Genomic DNA, 25,479 nt, shown 5'->3' on the forward strand with positions numbered 1-25,479 from the left:
CTGCTGCGCCGTCTCGTCTTCCTGGTCTGCTGCGCCGTCTCGTCTTCCTGGTCTGCTGCGCCGTCTCCTCTTCCTGGTCTGCTGCGCCGTCTCCTCTTCCTGGTCTGCTGCTCCGTCTCCTCTTCCCGGTCTGCTGCGCCGTCTCCTCTTCCCGGTCTGCTGCGCCGTCTCCTCTTCCCGGTCTGCAGCGCCGTCTCCTCTTCCCGGTCTGCTGCTCCGTCTCCTCTTCCCGGTCTGCTGCTCCGTCTCCTCTTCCCGGTCTGCTGCTCCGTCTCCTCTTCCCGGTCTGCTGCGCCGTCTCGTCTTCCCGGTCTGCTGCGCCGTCTCCTCTTCCCGGTCTGCTGCGCCGTCTCCTCTTCCCGGTCTGCTGCGCCGTCTCCTCTTCCTGGTCTGCTGCGCCGTCTCCTCTTCCTGGTCTGCTGCGCCGTCTCGTCTTCCTGGTCTGCTGCGCCGTCTCCTCTTCCTGGTCTGCTGCGCCGTCTCGTCTTCCTGGTCTGCTGCGCCGTCTCGTCTTCCTGGTCTGCTGCGCCGTCTCGTCTTCCTGGTCTGCTGCGCCGTCTCGTCTTCCTGGTCTGCTGCGCCGTCTCGTCTTCCTGGTCTGCTGCTCCGTCTCCTCTTCCTGGTCTGCTGCGCCGTCTCCTCTTCCCGGTCTGCTGCGCCGTCTCCTCTTCCCGGTCTGCTGCGCCGTCTCCTCTTCCCGGTCTGCTGCGCCGTCTCCTCTTCCCGGTCTGCTGCGCCGTCTCCTCTTCCCGGTCTGCTGCTCCGTCTCCTCTTCCTGGTCTGCTGCTCCGTCTCGTCTTCCTGGTCTGCTGCGCCGTCTCCTCTTCCTGGTCTGCTGCTCCGTCTCCTCTTCCCGGTCTGCTGCGCCGTCTCCTCTTCCCGGTCTGCTGCGCCGTCTCCTCTTCCCGGTCTGCTGCTCCGTCTCCTCTTCCCGGTCTGCTGCGCCGTCTCCTCTTCCCGGTCTGCTGCTCCGTCTCTTCTTCCTGGTCTGCTGCGCCGTCTCGTCTTCCTGGTCTGCTGCGCCGTCTCCTCTTCCTGGTCTGCTGCGCCGTCTCGTCTTCCTGGTCTGCTGCTCCGTCTCTAGTTCCTGGTCTGCTGCGCCGTCTCCTCTTCCTGGTCTGCTGCGCCGTCTCCTCTTCCTGGTCTGCTGCGCCGTCTCGTCTTCCTGGTCTGCTGCTCTGTCTCCTCTTCCTGGTCTGCTGCGCCGTCTCCTCTTCCTGGTCTGCTGCGCCGTCTCCTCTTCCTGGTCTGCTGCTCTGTCTCCTCTTCCTGGTCTGCTGCGCCGTCTCGTCTTCCTGGTCTGCTGCTCCGTCTCTTCTTCCTGGTCTGCTGCGCCGTCTCGTCTTCCTGGTCTGCTGCTCCGTCTCTTCTTCCTGGTCTGCTGCTCCGTCTCTTCTTCCTGGTCTGCTGCGCCGTCTCGTCTTCCTGGTCTGCTGCTCCGTCTCGTCTTCCTGGTCTGCTGCTCCGTCTCGTCTTCCTGGTCTGCTGCTCCGTCTCGTCTTCCTGGTCTGCTGCTCCGTCTCGTCTTCCTGGTCTGCTGCTCCGTCTCGTCTTCCTGGTCTGCTGCGCCGTCTCCTCTTCCTGGTCTGCTGCTCCGTCTCCTCTTCCCGGTCTGCTGCGCCGTCTCCTCTTCCCGGTCTGCTGCGCCGTCTCCTCTTCCCGGTCTGCTGCTCCGTCTCCTCTTCCCGGTCTGCTGCGCCGTCTCCTCTTCCCGGTCTGCTGCTCCGTCTCTTCTTCCTGGTCTGCTGCGCCGTCTCGTCTTCCTGGTCTGCTGCGCCGTCTCCTCTTCCTGGTCTGCTGCGCCGTCTCGTCTTCCTGGTCTGCTGCTCCGTCTCTTCTTCCTGGTCTGCTGCGCCGTCTCCTCTTCCTGGTCTGCTGCGCCGTCTCCTCTTCCTGGTCTGCTGCGCCGTCTCGTCTTCCTGGTCTGCTGCTCTGTCTCCTCTTCCTGGTCTGCTGCGCCGTCTCCTCTTCCTGGTCTGCTGCGCCGTCTCCTCTTCCTGGTCTGCTGCTCTGTCTCCTCTTCCTGGTCTGCTGCGCCGTCTCGTCTTCCTGGTCTGCTGCGCCGTCTCGTCTTCCTGGTCTGCTGCTCCGTCTCTTCTTCCTGGTCTGCTGCTCCGTCTCTTCTTCCTGGTCTGCTGCGCCGTCTCGTCTTCCTGGTCTGCTGCTCCGTCTCTTCTTCCTGGTCTGCTGCGCCGTCTCGTCTTCCTGGTCTGCTGCTCCGTCTCGTCTTCCTGGTCTGCTGCTCCGTCTCTTCTTCCTGGTCTGCTGCGCCGTCTCCTCTTCCTGGTCTGCTGCGCCGTCTCGTCTTCCTGGTCTGCTGCTCCGTCTCGTCTTCCTGGTCTGCTGCTCCGTCTCGTCTTCCTGGTCTGCTGCTCCGTCTCTTCTTCCTGGTCTGCTGCGCCGTCTCCTCTTCCCGGTCTGCTGCTCCGTCTCTTCTTCCTGGTCTGCTGCGCCGTCTCGTCTTCCTGGTCTGCTGCGCCGTCTCCTCTTCCTGGTCTGCTGCGCCGTCTCGTCTTCCTGGTCTGCTGCTCCGTCTCTTCTTCCTGGTCTGCTGCGCCGTCTCCTCTTCCTGGTCTGCTGCGCCGTCTCCTCTTCCTGGTCTGCTGCGCCGTCTCGTCTTCCTGGTCTGCTGCTCTGTCTCCTCTTCCTGGTCTGCTGCGCCGTCTCCTCTTCCTGGTCTGCTGCGCCGTCTCCTCTTCCTGGTCTGCTGCTCTGTCTCCTCTTCCTGGTCTGCTGCGCCGTCTCGTCTTCCTGGTCTGCTGCTCCGTCTCTTCTTCCTGGTCTGCTGCGCCGTCTCGTCTTCCTGGTCTGCTGCTCCGTCTCTTCTTCCTGGTCTGCTGCTCCGTCTCTTCTTCCTGGTCTGCTGCGCCGTCTCGTCTTCCTGGTCTGCTGCTCCGTCTCTTCTTCCTGGTCTGCTGCGCCGTCTCGTCTTCCTGGTCTGCTGCTCCGTCTCGTCTTCCTGGTCTGCTGCGCCGTCTCCTCTTCCCGGTCTGCTGCGCCGTCTCCTCTTCCCGGTCTGCTGCGCCGTCTCCTCTTCCCGGTCTGCTGCTCCGTCTCGTCTTCCTGGTCTGCTGCTCCGTCTCGTCTTCCTGGTCTGCTGCTCCGTCTCGTCTTCCTGGTCTGCTGCTCCGTCTCGTCTTCCTGGTCTGCTGCTCCGTCTCTTCTTCCTGGTCTGCTGCGCCGTCTCTTCTCCCTGGTCTGCTGCGCCGTCTCTTCTCCCTGGTCTGCTGCTCCGTCTCGTCTTCCTGGTCTGCTGCTCCGTCTCTTCTTCCTGGTCTGCTGCGCCGTCTCGTCTCCCTGGTCTGCTGCGCCGTCTCCTCTTCCTGGTCTGCTGCTCCGTCTCCTCTTCCTGGTCTGCTGCGCCGTCTCATCTTCCTGGTCTGCTGCTCCGTCTCATCTTCCTGGTCTGCTGCGCCGTCTCATCTTCCTGGTCTGCTGCTCCGTCTCGTCTTCCTGGTCTGCTGCTCCGTCTCTTCTTCCTGGTCTGCTGCGCCGTCTCGTCTCCCTGGTCTGCTGCGCCGTCTCTTCTCCCTGGTCTGCTGCGCCGTCTCTTCTCCCTGGTCTGCTGCGCCGTCTCTTCTCCCTGGTCTGGTGCGCCGTCTCCTCTTCCTGGTCTGCTGCGCCGTCTCTTCTCCCTGGTCTGCTGCGCCGTCTCTTCTCCCTGGTCTGCTGCGCCGTCTCTTCTCCCTGGTCTGCTGCGCCGTCTCTTCTCCCTGGTCTGCTGCGCCGTCTCTTCTCCCTGGTCTGCTGCGCCGTCTCGTCTCCCTGGTCTGCTGCGCCGTCTCCTCTTCCTGGTCTGCTGCGCCGTCTCCTCTTCCTGGTCTGCTGCTCCGTCTCATCTTCCTGGTCTGCTGCTCCGTCTCATCTTCCTGGTCTGCTGCGCCGTCTCATCTTCCTGGTCTGCTGCTCCGTCTCGTCTTCCTGGTCTGCTGCTCCGTCTCTTCTTCCTGGTCTGCTGCGCCGTCTCGTCTCCCTGGTCTGCTGCGCCGTCTCTTCTCCCTGGTCTGCTGCGCCGTCTCTTCTCCCTGGTCTGCTGCGCCGTCTCTTCTCCCTGGTCTGGTGCGCCGTCTCCTCTTCCTGGTCTGCTGCGCCGTCTCTTCTCCCTGGTCTGCTGCGCCGTCTCTTCTCCCTGGTCTGCTGCGCCGTCTCTTCTCCCTGGTCTGCTGCGCCGTCTCTTCTCCCTGGTCTGCTGCGCCGTCTCTTCTTCCTGGTCTGCTGAGCCATCTCACCTTCCAGAGCGGCTGACTCTGGAGCACGGGGCTCACTGTTCGATCACTGGCGCCGGCAGCAGCCCAGCTCAGCATCATGTAACTCTGGGCAATATCTCACTTAGTCTCCCATCGGCCGCCAGTGCCTTGAAACCTTACGGGGTGATATGTTTGCGCTTTACAAATAGGAACTATGTCAGTCTGCTATGCTGTCTCCTCCTCCTCCTGCTCTGCCTCGCTGTCATCTCCTGGTCTTCCTCCTGGTCTGCGGCTCCATGACACCTTCAGAGACCAGAGCCTTCGTAGCGGGAGACTCGCCAATCAGACCAGACGACCACCTCTTCAGCTCTATCTCCACCCACTCCTGGCGACCCCCAGTCCACACAAAGTGATCCCCGAGGGTAGCATGAGGGGATCCACTTCTGAAGGAGTCCACCCACTCCTGGCGCCCCCCAGTCCACACAAAGTGATCCCCGAGGGCAGCGAGAGGTGATAGATTTCTGAAGACCTCTTACAGATTCTCGCCAGAATCTTCTTTATTGAGACAGTCTCCGCCTCTTGGCCTTTCATCCAATCACAGTCACCCTTCATGCTAACAGCCGAGGGTCCTATCCTCTCCCTTTGCTGCTATGAGTATACAAACAGCCAATCTAACCTCTACAGAGAACCTCCCCACAATCTTAGAGGCATCAATAAAGACAGCCTCACGACAGTGAACGTCATACAGACCCCTTCTCCCCACCAATCCATCACGACTTAAATGTCTACTACTCAATTTCAGGTCAGCCAGTAAACACGCCTCCGACGTCTTCGACCTCATCGATCTCATCCTACACAATGATTTAGACATTATCATTCTGACGGAAACTTGGCTAAAACCCACCTCCACTCCCATCCTAGACATCCTAGTACCGCCTAGTCACGGCATAATTAGGCTATAGACAGAGCTCGTAAGCTGGGGGGTGGCCTAGCCTGTATTCGTAGGAACACACTCTCGATTTCTCACTTGGAGTCATCTTCCCCCTCCTCCTGTGAATACCTTTGTCTCAACATCTCAAGTAACAACCTGCCGGTTTGTAAACTTCACACTTTTTATCACCCCCCTGGAGACAATCGCCCCTTCATCGAGCACCTAATGGAAGTCATCACTGGCAGTGTCGACTCAGCCGTGTCCCAAATCTTCCTGGGTGATTTCAACCTTCACTGGTCTTACCCCACTGACCACGCGGTCACTTGCCTCCAAGCATTTTTGAAAGATCAAGAACTGATTCAGCACTGAGACCGACCAACGCATAATAAAAAGGAAATTCTAGACCTCATTATCTCGACGGGGCAGACCATCACATTGGAAACCATTACCCCTTGCGATTGGTCCGACCACCACTGCATCCTCTTTTATAGTAACCCCTTCGCTGCTGCGCACATTTCCCAGCTGTGCTGGGGCAGGGGGGGGGGGTGCGCACAGCGCCCCCATGCTCATGACGAGCTCAGCTCGTCATGCAGTACAGTGCTCCTGTGCTCATGACAAGCTTGCCACGGCCGCACCCGTTTCTTTAGAACGTTCGCACAGCAGGGGAATTAGCCCAGCGTGCGAGCGTTCTAAAGGCCATGACGAGCTCACTTCGTCATGAGCACAGGAGCACTGTAGCTCATGACGAGCTGAGCTCGTCATGAGCATGAGAGAGGTTAACAGGGTGGTGACGTTGAGGAAGGCTCAGCCAACGCAATCAAAGATCTGGAAAAGGGACCTCAGATCAATAAATTCAATCGCGCTAGCAGCCCAGTGTAAATCTGCCCTCTCCTCCCAAGCTGACCTGATTGAGGTTCAGTTACTCACTGGCGCCTACAACTCGACCACCTCCAACATCATGGAGGACATTGCTCCACTCCAACAAAGAAATGCCTCAACAAAAATATCCAAGCCGTGGTACGACAATTTAAATACTGAACGCTGCAACCTTAGGGCAGCCGAACGTTCCTGGAGATTCAATCCCTCCCTGGAACAATTAAAACTCCTCAGAGACGTTAGGAGCTTACACAACAAACAAATCAAGAGCGCTAAGGCGGACTACTTCAGACACCCACTTGATCAAGCTGCTAACCGCCCCAAGAAACTCTTCGAACTGGTTAAACCGCAATCAGTGGCAGGTCCAAACCACTCTGACGCCAGAGGCAGTCACCCTCTTGTGATGAACTTGCTTCTTTCTTCACTGAGAAATCAAGACTCGTCTCCATTGAACTCGCCTCTAAGAAGGCTCTACTGCCACCCTCTGGGTCCGCACCGCCCCTTGACCTCTCAGATAAGAGCAAACCGATCAGCCTGAACACTAAGAACAACGCGGCATGGGGCACCTTTACCCCATTCAGTGAAAAACACATAAACAAGATTCTTCAGAGTATCAACCCATCTAATCACTTCAGCGACCCGTTGCCCCCAGCCATCTTCAAAGAAATCAAGAAGTACTCATCCCCACCTCGACAAGGATTGTAAACGCTTCTCTAGCACAAGGCATGAACCCAGATTGACTAAAAGCAGCTCAGGTGTCACCTATAATAAAAAAACTAACGCAGACTCTTCCGACCTCGATAATTTCCGCCCTATCTCCAACATCCTCACACTAGCCAATCTACTGGAGAAATGCGTACAATCCGAACTCTGTGCTCACATAGAGAATATCCAACTCCTGGACTAACATCAATCCGGCTTCCGCAGTGGGCACAGCACCGAATCGGCTCTCACTCACGCAATTGATGTCATTTTAAAAATACTTGTCCAAAATGAATCCTGCCTCCTAATCCTCCTTGACCTTTCCCCCGCATTCGACACGGTTAATCACGACAACCTCCTATCCATTCTGAAGAATAGGATGGGATTCTCTGGTCGGGTATTACAATGGTTCTCGTCTTTCCTCCGCCACAGATCACAGGGTCAAGGCAAAGCACTCCCTTTCTCAGCCCTTTCCAGTACTCGGGGGGGTGTCCCCCCAAGTGTCAGCCCTCTCTCCTAGCGTCTTCAACCTTTTCTTGGAACCTCCAGCGAAATCACTCAATTCCACAAACATTCTCTTCCATATGTCTGCGGACGACACACAACTTTATTTGAAAATCTCATCCCCGGATGACATCATCTCACTCAACACCACCCTTCGGGCCACACAGAACTGGTTCACTGAGAAGCATCTCCTGCTCAACACCACCTCCAAAACTGAATCCCTTCTCATCTCTCCCCCAAACCACATCCCCAAGGTAGACCTTTGGTTGACTCACCTCACTGCTTTTAACTGCACCCCTCTCGTCATAGACTCAGCCAAATCTCTCGGAATCTCCCTGGACAAGCATCTGCACATGAAGAATCCTATCAGCAAGGTGTGTAAGGGAGCTAATCACCTGATGAGGACACTCAGAAACATCAAACCTTTCCTTCCACAGACTGATTTCAAGCAGGTGGTGCAAGCGCTTGTCTTGCCAAGGCTTGATTATGGCAGCGCTGCCCTCTGTGGCCTTCCCAAATACACCCTGGCTCTACTAAGGGCCTCATTGAACACTGCAGCCAGACTAGTCACAGGGAAACATCCTTTACAACGCAACTTTTACCACGCACTACCATTACGACGCAACTTTTATAACGCAAGTCATTACAACGCATTGCGCTGGAGGGCGCTCTAGGATAGGGAATACTTTAATTACTATCCAACACCTTCCCTACTATCCACGGGGACTGGAGTTGGAATAGTAAATTAAACTATTCACTATCCAGCGCCCCCCAACGCAAGTCGTTGTAACGACTTGCGTTGTAAAACCTGCGTTGTAATGGCATGCGTTGTAAAAGCATGCGTTGTAACGACATACATCCCTAGTCACAGGTACCAAAAGCAATGAGCACATCTCCCCAGCCCTAAAATCTCTCGAATGGTTGCCCTTCGAAGCTCGGATTCAGTTAAAGATGCCCCCCCCTACCCCGCTTTATTCCTGTTTATTGTTTTCCTCTCCTTGAGTCGATTGTCTGGTTTTATGGGGTTTTTCCTGTTGTGTGTTCTTACTTGATGTCCGTATTAGATGTATGTCCTTCCTTCCTTTCTTTTGTAAAGCGCTCTCATATCCTTCGGGATCGTGTTTGTGCTATAGAAAACTTTATAAATAAATAAATAAAAATAAATGCGGACCCAGCTGGTTCTGCCCTCCGGGGGGGGGGGGGGGGGGGGGTGGCTCCACACTGCCCCCTGGTGCCAGGCAGGGTGCAGCGTCCCTCAGTCCGGGGCCTGTGGTGTCTCTGGGGGAGGGCTCCACACTGCCCCCTGTGGCCAGGAAGGGTGCAGTGCTCGTGAGGGGCCCTCAGGGGGCTGTGGTGTCTCTGGGGGGGCTTCACACTGCCCCCCTGTGGCCAGGAAGGGTGCCGCGCCCATGAGGGGCCCTCAGTCCGGGGCCTGTGGTGTCCCTGGCCTCTGCCTCCCTCTCTTTCCACCCAGGGACCCTGGCAGGTGCTCTTCCCAGACAGGACCTGGCCTGCCTCGAGCTGCTGTCAGCCCATGATGCAATGGCCTCAGCTCCTTCCGGTGACAGAGCAAGACCCAACATGCCTCCCCCGCCTCCTGTTTCTTGGCAGGACTTCAATCGCCCCATGCTGCAGGTTGTGGCAGCCATGACCCAGCCTGCTCTGGCATGTCTCCTGTTACCTGCCAGGACCTGTCCGCCTCTTGCTGGGTGACTTGAAGAGATCACACTTGGCTTATGGGGCCTCCTCTTCCTGACATGATGTACATGACACAAGCTCTGTGTGTGTTACCTGACAGGACCCATGTGACACAAGCTCTGTGTGTTGTAACCTGACAGGACCTACGTGACACAAGCTCTGTGTGTTACCTGACAGGACCTACGTGACACAAGCTCTGTGTGTTGTTACCTGACAGGACCTACATGACACAAGCTCTGTGTATTATCTGACAGGACCCATGTGACACAAGCTCTGTGTGTTGTTACCTGACAGGACCTACATGACACAAGCTCTGTGTATTATCTGACAGGACCCATGTGACACAAGCTCTGTGTGTTCTCTGACAGGACCTACGTGACACAAGCTCTGTGTGTTGTTACCTGACAGGACCTACATGACACAAGCTCTGTGTATTATCTGACAGGACCCATGTGACACAAGCTCTGTGTGTTGTTACCTGACAGGACCTACATGACACAAGCTCTGTGTATTATCTGACAGGACCCATGTGAGACAAGCTCTGTGTGTTCTCTGACAGGACCTACGTGACACAAGCTCTGTGTGTTGTTACCTGACAGGACCTACATGACACAAGCTCTGTGTATTATCTGACAGGACCCATGTGACACAAGCTCTGTGTGTTGTTACCTGACAGGACCTACGTGACACCAGCTCTGTGTGTTATCTGACCAGACCTACGTGACACAAGCTCTGTGTATTATCTGACAGGACCTTCGTGACACAAGCTCTGTGTGTTCTCTGGCAGGACCCATGTGACACAAGCTCTGTGTGTTACCTGACAGGACCTACGTGACACAAGCTCTGTGTGTTCTCTGGCAGGACCCATGTGAGACAAGCTCTGTGTGTTGTAACCTGACGGGACCTACGTGACGCAAGCTCTGTGTGTTGTAACCTGACAGGACCTACGTGACACAAGCTCTGTGTGTTGTAACCTGACAGGACCTACGTGACACAAGCTCTGTGTGTTGTTACCTGACAGGACCTACGTGACACAAGCTCTGTGTGTTACCTGACAGGACCTACATGACACAAGCTCTGTGTGTTGTATCCTGACAGGACCCATGTGACACAAGCTCTGTGTGTTGTAACCTGACAGGACCTACGTGACACAAGCTCTGTGTGTTACCTGACAGGACCTACGTGACACAAGCTCCGTGTGTTGTAACCTGACAGGACCTACGTGACACAAGCTCTGTGTGTTGTTACCTGACAGGACCTACGTGACACAAGCTCTGTGTGTTACCTGACAGGGCCTACATGACACAAGCTCTGTGTGTTACCTGACAGGACCTACGTGATACAAGCTCCGTGTGTTGTAACCTGACAGGACCTACGTGACACAAGCTCTGTGTGTTGTTACCTGACAGGACCTACATGACACAAGCTCTGTGTGTTACCTGACAGGACCTACATGACACAAGCTCTTCGTGTCATCTGATGGGTCCTACGTGACACAAGCTCTGTGTGTTGTAACCTGACAGGACCTACGTGACACAAGCTCTGTGTGTTGTAACCTGACAGGACCTACGTGACACAAGCTCTGTGTGTTGTAACCTTACAGGATCTACGTGACACAAGCTCTGTGTGTTACCTGACAGGACCTACATGACACAAGCTCTGTGTGTTACCTGACAGGACCTATATGACACAAGCTCTGTGTGTTGTAACCTGACAGGACCTACGTGACACAAGCTCTGTGTGTTGTAACCTGACAGGACCTACGTGACACAAGCTCTGTGTGTTGTTACCTGACAGGACCTACGTGACACAAGCTCTTTGTGCTCTTACCTGACAGGCCTACATGACACAAGCTCTGTGTGTTGTTACCTGACAGGACCTACCTTTCCCCAAGCCCTGTGTGTTGTTACCTGACAGGACCTACCTTTCCCCAAGCCCTGTGTGTTGTTACCTGACAGGACCTATGTGAAACAAACTTACTGTTACATTCTGTGTGTTGTTGCGTGATAGACCTGGCTGGCTTTATTCTGTGTGTTGCTGCCTGACGGGACTTAGCTGGCTTCATGCTGCTTCTGACTTGTAGTTCTCACTTCTCACAGGATCTAAGTTGCTTCTCCTCTTGTTCTCACAGGTTGTAAGTTGCTTCTGCTCTTGTTGTTGCTCTCTCATCTCACAGAATCTAAGTTGCTTCTGCTCTTGTTGTTGCTCTCTCATCTCACAGGATGTAAGTTGCTTCGGCTCTTGTTGCTCTCTCTTCTCACAGGATCTAAGTTGCTTCTGCTCTTGTTGTTGCTCTCTCTTCTCACAGGATCTAAGTTGCTTCAGCTCTTGTTGTTGCTCTCTTCTCACAGGATCTAAGTTGCTTCTGCTCTTGTTCTCGCAGAATTTAAGTTGATTCTGCTCTTGTTGTTCTCACAGGATCTAAGTTGCTTCTCCTCTTGTTCTCACAGGTTGTAAGTTGCTTCGGCTCTTGTTGTTTTCTCATCTCACAGGATCTAAGTTGCTGCTGCTCTTGTTGTTGCTCTCTCATCTCACAGGATGTAAGTTGCTTTGGCTCTTATTGCTCTCTCTTCTCAGAAGATCTAAGTTACTTCTCCTCTTGTTGTTCTCTCGTCTCACAGGATCTAAGTTTCTTCTGCTCTTTCTGTTCTCACAGGATCTAGGTTGCTTCTGCTCTTGTTGTTTTCACAGGATCTAAGTTACTTCTGCTCGTGTTCTCACAGCATCTAAGTTGCTTCTGCTTTTGTTCTCACAAGATCTAAGTTGCTTCTCCTCTTGTTCTCACAGGATGTAAGTTGCTTCGGCTCTTGTTTTCTCATCTCACAGGATCTAAGTTGCTTCTGCTCTTGTTGTTGCTCTCTCATCTCACAGGATCTAAGTTGCTTCGGCTCTTGTTGCTCTCTCTTCTCGCAGGATCTAAGTTGCTTCTGCTCTTGTTGTTGCTCTCTCTTCTCACAGGATCTAAGTTGCTTCTGCTCTTGTTGTTGGTTTGTTCTCACAGGATCTAAGTTGCTTCTGCTCTTGTTGTTGCTCTCTCATCTCACAGGATCTAAGTTGCTTCTGCTCTTGTTGTTGCTCTCTCTTCTCACAGGATCTAAGTTGCTTCTGCTCTTGTTGTTTTCTCATCTCACAGGATCTAAGTTGCTTCTGCTCTTGTTGTTTTCCCAGTTTCTAAGTTGATTTTGCTCTTGGTGTTGCTCTCACAGGATTCAAGTTGCTTCTGCTCTTGTTCTTGCAGAATTTATGTTGCTTCTGCTCTTGTTGTTCTCACAGGAACTAAGTTGCTTCTCCTCTTGTTCTCACAGGATGTAAGTTGCTTCGGCTCTTGTTGTTTTCTCATCTCACAGGTTCTAAGTTGCTTCTGCTCTTGTTGTTGCTCTCTCATCTCACAGGATCTAAGTTGCTTCTCCTCTTGTTGTTCTCTCGTCTCACAGGATCTAAGTTTCTTCTGGTCTTGCTGTTCTCACAGGATCTAAGTTGCTTCTGCTCTTGTTGTTGCTCTCTCATCTCACAGGATCTAAGTTGCTTCTGCTCTTGTTGTTGCTCTCTCATCTCACAGGATCTAAGTTGCTTCTGCTCTTGTTGTTGCTCTCTCATCTCACAGGATCTAAGTTGCTCCAGCTCTTGTTGTTTTCTCATCTCACAGGATCCAAGTTCCTTCTGCTCTTGTTGTTCTCGCAGAATTTAAGTTGCTTCTGCTCTTGTTCTCACTTCTCAGAGGATGTAAGTTGCTTCTCTTCTTGTTGTTCTCTCATCTCACAGGATCCAAGTTGCTTCTGCTCTTGCTGTTCTCACAGGATCTAGGTTGCTTGTGCTCTTGTTCTCACAGGATCTAAGTTGATTCTGCTCGTGTTCTCACAGGATCTAAGTTGCTTCTCCTCTTGTTCTCACAGGATGTAAGTTGCTTCGCCTCTTGTTTTCTCATCTAACAGGATCTAAGTTGCTGCTGCTCTTGTTGTTGCTCTCTCAACTGACAGAATGTAAGTTGCTTTGGCTCTTGTTGCTCTCTCTTCTCGCAGGATCTAAGTTGCTTCAGCTCTTGTTGTTGCTCTCTCATCTCACAGGATCTAAGTTGCTTCTGCTCTTGTTCTCTCATCTCACATGATCTAAGTTGCTTCTGCTCTTGTTGTTGCTCTCTCTTTTCACAGGATCTAAGTTGCTTCTGCTCTTGTTGTTCTCTCATCTCACAGGATCTAAGTTGCTTCTTCTCTTATTGTTCTCACAGGATCTAAGTTGCTTCTGCTCTTGTTGTTCTCACAGGATCTAAGTTGCTTCTTCTCTTGTTGTTCTCACAGGATCTAAGTTGCTTCAGCTCGTGTTGTTTTGTTCTCATGGGATCTTAGTTGCTTCTGCTCTTGTTTAACCCTGGGTGGAACACTGCACTATGCTTGCGGAATGTGCGTAGTTTGCGTAACTACTCGCTACACGAATTGCACATAGCATAGTGCAAAAACGCATAGCGTAGTGGGCATTTTTTGCTCTCTCACGGTCGTCAACGTCAAGTTGGTGACCGCGAGCGAGCAAAAACACCATCCCGGTGAGACTTTTTCCGGCAACTTGATGTTGCTGATCGCGAGCGTAGAAAATAAACTCTTCCGGCGAGATTCTCAACGCGGGGAGGTCAGGTTTCTCATTACGAGTGGTCACGTATGCTGGCGACCGCTCGCGATGAGAAACTACCATTCCGCATTGAGAAAGCTACCGCTCGAGTACAAATCGACTCGAGTGGCAGAAAACGACCGCTTCCACTATGCAAGATGCCGTTTGCAATGACTGCGCAGTGCGGGCAAGCATCCGGCACTGTGCAAACAGTGCGAACAATATTTTCCCTACCACACTACGCAGTTCGGGTAGCTACCTGTAGCGTGCGTAGTGCGCTTCGTGTAGCTACGCGTAGCGCTACTACACGAACTATGCCCAGGGTTACTCTTGTTGTTCTCACAGGATCTAACTTTCTTTTGCTCTTTCTGTTCTCACAGGATCTAAATTGCTTCTTCTCTTTCTGTTGTTCTCACAGGTGGACGAGGAGGACGACCCTGACCGTGGACAGCCCTGTAACGCCTGTGGAGACACTTGCCCTGGCTTCTTGGCACACGGATGGAGGTGAGAGCCTGCGGCGCGAGTATCAGTCCTGGACATATGTCCACTGTGCACCTCTTCACTGTCCCCCTCTTCACTGTCCCCCTACAGCTGTAGCCTCCACACTGTGACCTCACAGCCCACCTTTGGGCCCCGAGCTTTGCTCCCAGTGCAGGGGTGCACGTTCAAAGATCACACTGGGAGCCCGCCTTGGCGCTGGGGGTGCCCAGTGACACAATCTTTGTTGGCACCTCCCCCCACAAACCTCCTTCTCCACAGATTCCCTCACTACCAGCCTCCACCAGTGCCACTCATCTCCCCACAGCCCCTCTCCCATGGGTTTTGTTTTATAGCGCTTCTCATACCAGTGTTGGGTGTCATGGCACTTTACATCACACACGTTATAATGAATCATAGGTGTGTAAATCAGTCTATAGGAAATGTTTCGTAAGACAATGAGGAGAACAAGGGTTAGGAGTCACGCGTCATCCGTAGTAGTAGGCAGTAGGTTTTAAGAGTGTTTGGTCTGAAGAAGCACAAACTCAGGATTTAAAACCTACCACAATGTTTGGAGTTGGCTTTACTAATAGGAACATATTTCAACCCAAATAAACCATTTTTAGGAACAATGGGATAATGACAGACTGGGGGAGACATAACCTTCTAACCAGTACCAGGCAGTTTGCTGGCAGCGCTGTGATGAGAGTTCATAGCTCACTGAGCTACACTAGGGATGTGCCTTAGGAACTGCAAGAAGCAATGGATGTCTGACGCAAAAGCAGTAACCCACTGCGCTAACCAAAGAAACTACAGTTCGGTGATCTGCAGGGGACTCGTTCTGTGCAGCAGGCACCTTAACCCTCTGCGCTACCTTCTGATCAGTGAAACTGCCACCGGGCAAAAGATCTCCCTCCAGCAGGAACATTAACCACCAGAGTTATCTCGACATTTGCTATTGTTGCCTGAAAACTGCTGGACACACAAGGAACTCTGCAGCAAGTGCTATTTAAGCCTGTTATTTTTAAACACCCCCAGGTGAGCAACAGGTGCAGCTACACCGGTTGCACCTCCATGGAGCCGGCCCTGACCAGACCCTTTGGTCGGGTGTATCTAACCCTTCCTGCGCAAGAATCCCTGCACCTACACCGAGTGGATGGACGTGAGTGCCCCCTGACTAGCAATGGTTCCTCCCAAGACTTCAGTCATGTGAGCATGAAGAGCCCTGTAGGCCCTCCTTTCCCAGGAGCCCCTGCCCCCCTCCCTTCCCAGGAGCCCCTCCGTACTGCAGTGTCCATTTCAAAGACTGCAGCCGTGGGAGCATGAAGAGCCCTGTAGGCCCTCCCTTCCCGTCAGCCCCTCCGGACAGCACTGCCCCCCCCAGACTTCAGTCATGTGAGCATGAAGAGCCCTGTAGGCCCTCCTTTCCCAGGAGCCCCTGCCCCCCTCCCTTCCCATGAGCCCCTGCCCCCCTCCCTTCCCAGGAGCCCCTCCGTACTGCAGTGTCCATTTCAAAGACTGCAGCCGTGTGAGCATGAAGAGCCCTGTAGGCCCTCCCTTCCCTGCTAGCGAGGGTCGATCCTCGATGCAGCAGCAGCACCGGGTAAACACCGGAAGGAAGTAGGGAGCACGGGCAGGCTGCTCCGGGAGTGTTGCCTCCTGCCGGGGGTGCTTCTCTTCCAGCCCCCCCCCCCCTCTCCTCGGGCACCGGTTCATTGCTCAAGGTCACCCTCACCTTGTGGGTTTTTTCTTTCCTTCTTTAGTTGTGAGCAGCAGCTGCCCCCGCATCCCCCCCCCCCCCTTTGAAGCCCTCGGGGGTGCGTGGGTGGGGGCGGGGCCTTCTTGGCACCTGACCTCATCGGCTCCATCCCCTGCCCCTCCCGTGCCCCCTGGCATCCCTGGCCCGCTGCTGCCCCCTGGCGGCCGAGCCTGGAACCGCCTCAGGTGCAGTCAATGCACAGGGCGGGGTCAGGGGTCAGGCCAGCCCCTCCCCCCCCCCCCCCCCCCCCCCGCTGAACCCTCACAGGGCGGGGCCCTCCTCTCCAAGGCCTGCCCTGGCCCCCTCCCTCGGGGGTGAACCCTGGCACCTCCGTCCCTGGGACTCTGCTCTGGTGCTGCCATAGCGCTGCCTGGAGCCTGGGCAGCGTCGAGGAGCTCAGATGCCAGACCCGAGGGGCACCGCAGGGGCGCTGATGCACCCACCAGAGCTTTGTAGGAAAGAGGGGGGCACAGAGACGTTTTAGGGCAAAGTTGGCGCTTGCCCCGGGCCTGGCTCACCTTCCAGGGGCCCCGGAGAACTGAACTTTATTAAAACTTAACATATCATTTAGTATTGAATGAGCAGGAAAAGGTTAATAGAAACCAAATGTGTTCAGCATAGGGGCCCCCAGAATATGTTGTGCCCCCAAAATTCTTAAGATGTCGGTGGATTTCAACCCCTGAGCCGTGTCGGTGTTAACACGTAGGAGGAGGGGGGGGCGACCCCAGGGACCCTAGAACCCGGGGGGGGGGGCACAGATCAACTCGCCCCCCCCCAGTCTCCACCCCCAAGACAAAGAGAGAGGGGTAGTTTGTTGATTGCTGCCTGCATCCGGCCCCCAGCCCCCACCCCACCTTATTTGACTCTCACACTGTCAGAACCTGCACAACTCGCATCAATCAACACCCACCAGGCGCTATGTTGTTTCGGAGGGGGTGGTCTGCCCTAGGATTTCCTAGCCATGCCCTGAGCCTTCATCCCCACAGCCTGCAGACACCCCCCCCCCATCCTCACCCAGGGGGCTCTTCCTAGCCTGCCCTGCGCCTTCATCCCCTCAGCCAGGCCCCCCTCTCATCCTCACCAAGTCCCCCCCCATCCTCGCCCAGCCCCCCCCCCATCCTCGCCCAGGTGGTTCGTCGGTGGCCTCTTTATCCCGGATTAACGCCGGAGGGAGGGCTCCTGACAGATGGGAGGCCCGGATTAGCTGCCCCCCCAGAGAGTTAATGCCCCCCTCTCCTGAGCCAAGGTCTCTCTGATTGGATGAGTGTGAGGATGCTGTTCTTCCAGTGAGTGAGAGTCCAACAGGTGATCGCTCCGGCTACAACCCGTGTGATCCCCGGCAGCTGAGCTCTGCCAAGAACTGTTTCTGCTGTTGGTTCAAGAGTAGAGTGACTCCATTACCCCCCCCCCCCCCTTGATAATGCACAGGGGCTCATCTGTAACTTACACAAACACCGTCACCATGTGGCAGAGACAGAAGTACCCGTGTTGGTCATTAAGTGCCAGTGCTCAGCACTGGAATCCACCGGCTCAAATTAAGCAGTGTAATCTGTGCCCGTCAGACCTGATCACGGGTCCCTTCCATGTAACACATGGTTGCTGTGCCTGGTCTGAGAGGCCTGGCTTATTGTTCTCCTCCTCCTGTCTACAGGAGACGTCACTTCCGCTGGTTCTCCCTTGTCCCTGCGGGTCAACCCATTTTCCTCTGCTCCTCCCCATCTATTCCATCAATTGATGTATCATTCCCCCTGCTCCTCTCCCTCTATACATGACTCATCATATCCTCTGTGCCTTTCCCTCTACACATGACTCATCATATCTCTCTGCTCCCCTCCCTCTATACATGACTCATCATATACTCTGTGCCTCTCCCTCTATACACGACTCATCATATCTCTCTGATTCTCTCCCTCTATACATGACTCATCATATCTCTCTGCTCCTCTCCCTCTATACATGACTCATCATATCCTTTGCTCCTCCCCTCCATACATGACTCATCATTGCTCTCTGCTTCTCTCTGTACATGACTCATCATATCCTCTGTGCCTCTCCCTCTATACACGACTCATCATATCTCTCTGCTCCTCTCCCTCTACACATGACTCATCATATCTCTCTGCTCCTCTCCCTCTATACATGACTCATCATATCCTTTGCTCCTCCCCTCCATACATGACTCATCATAGCTCTCTGCTTCTCTCTGTACATGACTCATCATATCCTATGTGCCTTTCCCTCTATACATGACTCATCATATCTCTCTGCTCCTCTCCCTCTATACATGACTCATCATATCCTTTGCTCCTCCCCTCCATACATGACTCATCATAGCTCTCTGCTTCTCTCTGTACATGACTCATCATATCCTATGTGCCTTTCCCTCTATACATGACTCATCATATCTCTCTGCTCCTCTCTGTACATGACTCTTCATATACTCTGCGCCTCTCCCTCTATGCATGACTCCTCATATCCTCTGTGCCTTTCCATCTATATATGACTCATCATATCTCTCTGCTCCTCTCCCTCTATACACGACTCATCATATATCTCTCTGCTCCTCTCCCTCTATACATGACTCATCATCTCTCTGCCCCTCTCCCTCTATACATTTCTCCTCATATCTTTGTTTCTCTCCCTCTATACATGACTCATCATATATCTCTCTGCTCGTCTCCCTCTATACATGACTCATCATCTCTCTGCCCCTCTCCCTCTATACATTTCTCCTCATATCTTTGTTTCTCTCCCTCTATACATGACTCATCATATTTATCTGCGCCTCTTCTTCTATACATGACTCATCATATCTTTTGCTCCTCTCCCTCTATACATGACTCGTCATATCCTCTGTTCCTCTCCCTCTATACATGACTCATCATATCTCTCTGCGCCTCTTCTTCTATACATGACTCCTCATATCCTCTGCTCCTCTCCCTCTATACATGACTCGTCATATCTCTCTGCATCTATCCCTCTATACATGACTCATCATATCCTTTGCTCCTCCCCTCTCTACATGATTCATCATATCTCTCTGCTCCTCTCCCTCTGTACATGATTCATCATATCTCTCTGCTCCTCTCCCTCTATACATGACTCTTCATATCCTTTGCTCCTCCCCCTCTATACATTACTCATCATATTTCTCTGCTCCTCCTCCTCTATACATGACTCATCATCTATCCCTCTATACATGACTCATCATATCTCTCTGCATCTATCCCTCTATACATGACTCCTCATATCTCTCTGCTCCTCTCCCTCTATTCATGACTCTTCATATCCTTTGCTCCTCCCCCTCTATACATGACTCCTCATATCTCTCTGCATCTATCCCTCTATACATGACTCATCATCTATCCCTCTATACATGACTCCTCATATCTCTCTGCATCTATCCCTCTATACATGACTCATCATATCTCTCTGCATCTATCCCTCTATACATGACTCATCATATCTCTCTGCATCTATCCCTCTATACATGACTCATCATATCTCTCTGCATCTCTCCCTCTATACATGACTCATCATATCTCTCTGCATCTCTCCCTCTATACATGACTCATCATACATTTTATTTCTCCTCCCCTCTATCCGCAGGAAGATTTGCCAGCTCTGTAAGTGCCCCCGGGAGGACCACGCCGTCCGGACCATCCCATTGGATCTGGAGAAGATGATGGGCCTGATCTCCGACTACCAGCGGCACTCCATCTCGGATGACGACTCGGGCTGCGCCTCGGAGGAGTACGCCTGGGTCCCCCCGGGGCTGAAGCCGGAGCAGGTATGGCCAGGCCTGCGGCGGTGGCATCCTTCCTAGGGACGTGCCCCTTGACTGGGCTCCATGGGTGCCCTCTCTGGGGATCAGATAGATCTTTGCCTCACTTTCTCCTACTTCCAAAGCTTGTACTCCTCTGATTGGAGGGTTTTGCTGCTTGAAACTCTGCTGGATTCACATGCTGTGCATTATTCCCCCATCTAGTTGTTGAGTGCAGGAATTTCTTCTAAAGAATACTTTCATTGTGGGCTACAGCCATGCGCAGAAGCCATGTCCCTCAGGATGGCTTCTCCCGCAAGCCCACAGTGGCCCAGCACGTGACCACCATCTTCGATTATTGTCGCTGCTGGTTCCATAGCTCTACCATGGGGGAAGATCCTTCTCCTACTTAGCGGCCAAAACCTGTAATTCTCTCCCCACCCACCTCCGCCTTACACAGAACCACCTACCCTTCAGACAACAACTAAAAACTTGGATATTCGATAAGTAAAATACCCCCCCTCCCTCAAGCGCCTTGAGACCCTCTGGGTGAGTAGTGCGCTATACAAATTTCTGAACTTGAACTTGTTAGTTTGGGACGAAATATCCCGGGCTGTAGAATACTGTTCTACAGCATTAACGGTACCCGAGAGCTGCAAGCTTTCGTACTGTAGAAGGGCGATCATGGGATCGAGGCCACAAAACCAGCATTTGGAAGGCCGGGAATCCTTCTGTAGATATCTCCGGGACTTGCGGTGAAAGAGGTCTAGGCTGTGGAGAATGTGTGGTCAGGTGTTTTGTTTTCTGCTGTGTTTTTGTATGACTTGGTGAAGGACCGGTCGCGGTTCTGTTTCCGATCTGTGCGGCATCAGAGATGCCCCAAAGTGGAACAAACTGAAGGTGTGCAACGCAGCTACAGCGCCGCAAGGTCAGAAGATCTGATCTGTCTTTTAAATTGCAGATTAAGGGCCAGATGTAGGTCACCCAATACCGGTCGGTAACGGTCGAAATTACCGAATTTCGGCTGTTACCGACCGGTATAAGGCTACTGAGATGTAGGTGGCAAAAATTACAAATTCAGTAATTTACCGATTCGGTATTTTAAGGGATCGGTAAATTACTGATTCCTTAAAATACAGATATCGGTAAATTACCTAATTTGTAATGTAGTGAGCACTCAAATGAGTGCATTGCATAGGTAAGGATTCGGTATTTACCACCAACGACAAGTTGGTGGTGAATATCGAAAACCTTTGCAAAAGCAATTATTTTGCTTTTACAACAGTGCGATGTGGCAGACATAAATGCCCTTGAGGCATTATTCAGGGGTGTAACAGGGTTTCAATGTGATACCCTGCCACTCTTTAATGAGTTCCCCATTTTACCGAATCGGTAAATACCGATTCGGTAATTCCCATTCATTCCTATGGGCCTGGAGGCCCATAGGAATGAATGGGAATTACCGAATAGGTAAATACCGATTCGGTAATTCTTACCGTATAGTTACCTACATAGCATTTACCGATTCTAAAATACAGAATCGGAAAAATTCGGTATTTTAGAATCGGTAAATCAAGATTACCTACATCTGGCCCTAAATCACTAAAATGTGAGACGTGTCTCTGCCACAGTCTGTGGACGGACGGCACCCTGGCAGGATTGGACGCAAGAAACAGTTTGACCTCAAATGACAACTCCTTAAAACTCCCATTGGGAGCAAACAATTAAATCTTCCTTAAATACTAAAAGATCTCGCCAGACGTGGACGTGACCTCTTAAGAATTTTAATCAGCCGCCAAAACTAAACGCCCCATTAAAGTCACAGCAGATCTATTCTACACTACGACTATATACACCAAGACTAAGAGAACCCCATGGTTTCTGACTATTTGCATACATTTGTTTAGTCCAAGTTGGCCCTGAAGAAGGTGAACCAAAATAAAATATCACCGAAACGTACGTAGGCCGTACGCATACAAAGACCCTCGAATAAGAAAAAATGGAAGAACATAAGAACAAAATTGGAAAATTAATCCAAATCAAGATTTCAATCAGAATATATAGATTGCTTCACGATCTAAGACAGACTGAAACTACACTACGAGGAGTCTTGTATTGGACATTGATAACATATCACCACAAAGTTTGCAATTATTTATGTCTTCTGTCACTGTTGTGTGTATGTGAATAAGTGTGAGTATGTATGTTGGGATGAATGCTCATATCTGCACATAAAAGAAAAATGAGGGGTTCTATCTAGAACAACTACTTCAGCTAAATATGTTGCACTTCAACAAAACGCACGTCAATTTGTATTTAGTTGTATTTATCATGTTTTTTATGTAAAAGATAACTGCAGAAATTTAAGTATTTTTGTATAATGATGAATAAATTGAGAAATAATAAGAAAAATATGTAGCAAGTCTATTGTGTCATGAGATGCATCCTATGTATAAATAACTGACTTAACTGCCAAAAATGCTGAATGATATTTAGGTCATATAAGAGGTTTTTCCTTGTGTTTTTGTACTAATTGTTACTCCCACCTCTTGACCACAAACTAAATACGGAGTACCCTTGTTCCTATTGCTTTTACAAGAGGTTGGTCCCAGCTCCCGGGATCGGGGCTCGGATGGAAAAGGAGGCACTTGGTGAACAATTCTCCAAACGGACATTAGAAATAAGGGGAGGCGCAATGTATGGACCACACTACGTAACTGCCGATGAAAAACTGTTGATATAAAAGAATCACCTTCAAGCTCCTCACACACGCCTACAAAGCCCTCCACGGTTCAGGACCAGCATACCTGAACCACCCCCTTTCATTCCATGTACCCACCAGACAACTTCGCTCCGCCCAACTGGCCCCGGCCACCGTCCCACGGATCCCAAGGCCAGAGCCGTAGGAAGATCCTTCTCTTACCTCGCCGCCAAGACCAGGAGAACAATGCCTCTCCCTGTCATTAAGCCAGTTCAGAAAGGAGAGCAAGACATGGTCAGTGACATCACTGATGACATCTCAAATAACATCACTGATGACATCATCAACGTGATAGCCTGATGCCTCTCAGTGGAGAGGGCGTCTGCCACCCAGAGACTCCTCGCAGGCGCCCCTGTGCAGTGGGAGCGACAGAGGAGTTGACCCAACAGACGAGCATACATGCCAACATTTTAGGAGAGGTTAGTGGGAGAATGTAATTTCCCCACTGACTTCTATTGAAGTAGAGAAAATTTCAGGTGTCAAATGGCCAAAATGAAGGCATTTTTGTGTTCAAAAATTGGAAGTCTCCGTCTGAATCTGGTGTACAAATGCAAAACCAACAGTTGATGGACAGACTGCAGAACAATGTCATACATTCACCCCAGTACAGAGATCTGGGACTAAATCCATTGTTTTTTTTGCTCACCACGCCATTCCAGTTTGAACCCAGCCATATGCAAATCAGTCTTGACCCAGTGCCCCATGGGAGCAGTCCAGCCCGAACGGCCAAGCCAGGTCCTCCCTGGACTGGAAACCAGCATCGCCCTAAGTTGGCAGGGTATGCCCAGACGTGGGTCCCTTGCTCACTGTGCCACTGGATTCAAGCTAGCCTGGCTGATGAGGGGTGATGCCCTGAAACCAGTCCCAGGATGCTTGTTTCCATTCCAGACTGATTTGCATATGGCTGGGTCCAAACTGGGGTGGTGTGGTGCGCAAAAGAATAATGGATTAAACCCAGATCCTTGTGACTAGGGGTGAATGTTTGCATTGTCCAGCATTCCGTCCACCAATTGTTTCTTTTGCATCTGGTGTACAGGCATGGATGCACGAGGCAAGGCAGGCTGTCACACCGGAGGAATGGGGTGTCTTACACATGCCTTAAGTCAGCATCAGCTGCCGCTGTGTGGCAGGGTTGACCGGTCAGTGTGTTCATGTCGGAGGGTCCCTCGCTGAAGACAAGCTGGCTCTCGCTCAAACATTCCTGTCTCACTGCGTAGAACTGATGCAAAGTCACCAGGAACAGAGCCCGTAAGATGAAATCAGACACCGGGGCCACAGGAGAAGACCCCTCCAAGCACAACACAAGGGGGGGCCCCAGTCGACGCCTCGTTTGAAAAGAGGGGCCTTTGAGACCTGGTTTAGTCTTGGGTCCCTTAAGCCAATCTGGAAAGACACAAAGCATCAAAAAGACAACCCTGCAAGACGTCATCGCGATGCAGGAAATAAGAGAGTATTTATCAACTGTAGATCTGAAGGATGGAGATTACCACATCCGGGGTCCAGAACACAAGAAGTATTTTGGTTGGTTGAGGAGGTCCTGGGGAGAGGGGAGAAGGGGGAATATTAGAGGCTCGCGGGGTTTCTGATGAAGAAAGCACCAAGGCTGGTCACACAATGCCCAGCAGTGGTGGCAAACATTGTAGGGGAGAGGCCGGATGTGTGCGTCCGCATCTCATGGCTGGCAGGTAAAGATGGGTTCATGTCTGCAAGTTCAGACCTATAGATGCCAACCTAAACGGGATCTCTCAAACCATCCTGACGTCAAACCTTCTCAGGAGAAGAGATCCGGCCCGCCAAAGCGATCGCGTATAAAATCACTTAAAAAGTTATACTTACTCATACATATTCAATATTCTAACTATAACCTAAAAAAAGATGTTAATTAATTTATAATTTCATCAACAATCTAACCCTCACATTTTAAATATAATACATTTACTAAAATGTAATCTTAAGAAATATTTCATTTAGAATGAATGCAAGAACCCAACCTTTAATCGTGTTTGCATCATTCATAATTGATACAATTATTTCTCAGTTAAATATATTCAGTTTGTTTTTCTTAATGACTAAATCTAAATACGTATAATTCATCTAATTTACAGCATCACATAATTAATTGCCACTACTTTTAAATTTATATTTCTATAAAGAAAATATGAAACATGTAAACAACATATCTTTAGAGGAGGGGGAACACCTCTGAATTTTATTGTCATTATTTGTTTTGATTTAACTCTGAAACACACAAGATGATGGACGGAATGTTGCACATTGGCAAAACATTCACCCCCACTAACAGATCTGGGTTTAATCCATCACCGTTCTTTAGCCCACTCTGCCACCCCAGTTCAGACATGGCCATATACAAATCAGTCTGACCCTGTGCCTCATGGGAACAGTCCAGCCCGAACTGCCAAGCCATGCCTTCCCTGGACCGGAAACAAGCTTCCGAAGTTTCTGGCATTGCAGCCGTCTTCAGCCCGGCTTGCTTGAATCCAGTGGCAAAGTGAGCAAGGGACTCACGTCTGAGCATACCCTGCCACACTTATGGCGGCCAAAGCAGTACAAAAGGGGGTGGTGATGGACGGAGCATCTGAACCAATCAAACACTCACACCCAGTCAAAAGATCTGGGTTTAATCCATCACCGTTCTTTAGCCCACTCTGCCACCCCAGTTCTGACATGGCTATATGCAAATCAGTCTGACCCTGTGCCTCATGGGAACAGTCCAGCCCGAACTGCCAAGCCATGTCTTCCCTGGACCGGAAACAAGCTTCCGAAGTTTCTGGCATTGCAGCCGTCTTCAGCCCGGCTTGCTTGAATCCAGTGGCAAAGTGAGCAAGGGACTCACGTCTGAGCATACCCTGCCACACTTATGGCGGCCAAAGCAGTACAAAAGGGGGTGGTGATGGACGGAGCATCTGAACCAATCAAACACTCACACCCAGTCAAAAGATCTGGGTTTAATCCATCACCGTTCTTTAGCCCACTCTGCCACCCCAGTTCTGACATGGCCATATGCAAATCAGTCTGACCCTGTGCCTCATGGGAACAGTCCAGCCCGAACTGCCAAGCCATGTCTTCCCTGGACCGGAAACAAGCTTCCGAGGACCGGTTTCAGGGTATCACCTCTCATTAGCCAGGCTATCTTGAATCCAGTGGAATCGATGTAGTGCACGGGCACCGCAGTGCAGTGCCGGTTCTAGGATTTACGAGGCG

At 51.7% G+C, this 25,479-nt stretch overlaps 1 protein-coding gene across 1 annotated transcript in view; it reads left to right on the plus strand.

Annotated features, from left to right (window-relative positions):
- The window catches only part of PRICKLE3 (prickle planar cell polarity protein 3), a 192,866-nt gene that overhangs the window by 89,491 nt on the left and 77,896 nt on the right, over positions 1-25,479 (plus strand). Inside the window, exons 2-3 of the mRNA XM_078664522.1 lie at positions 13,916-14,001; positions 19,343-19,523. Coding sequence (XP_078520648.1) covers positions 13,916-14,001; positions 19,343-19,523 — 267 coding nt within the window. The remainder of the gene's footprint in view (positions 1-13,915; positions 14,002-19,342; positions 19,524-25,479) is intronic.

This window comes from Lissotriton helveticus, chromosome 10 (genome assembly GCF_964261635.1).
Source record: "Lissotriton helveticus chromosome 10, aLisHel1.1, whole genome shotgun sequence".
NCBI classification, from domain to species: Eukaryota; Metazoa; Chordata; class Amphibia; order Caudata; family Salamandridae; genus Lissotriton; species Lissotriton helveticus.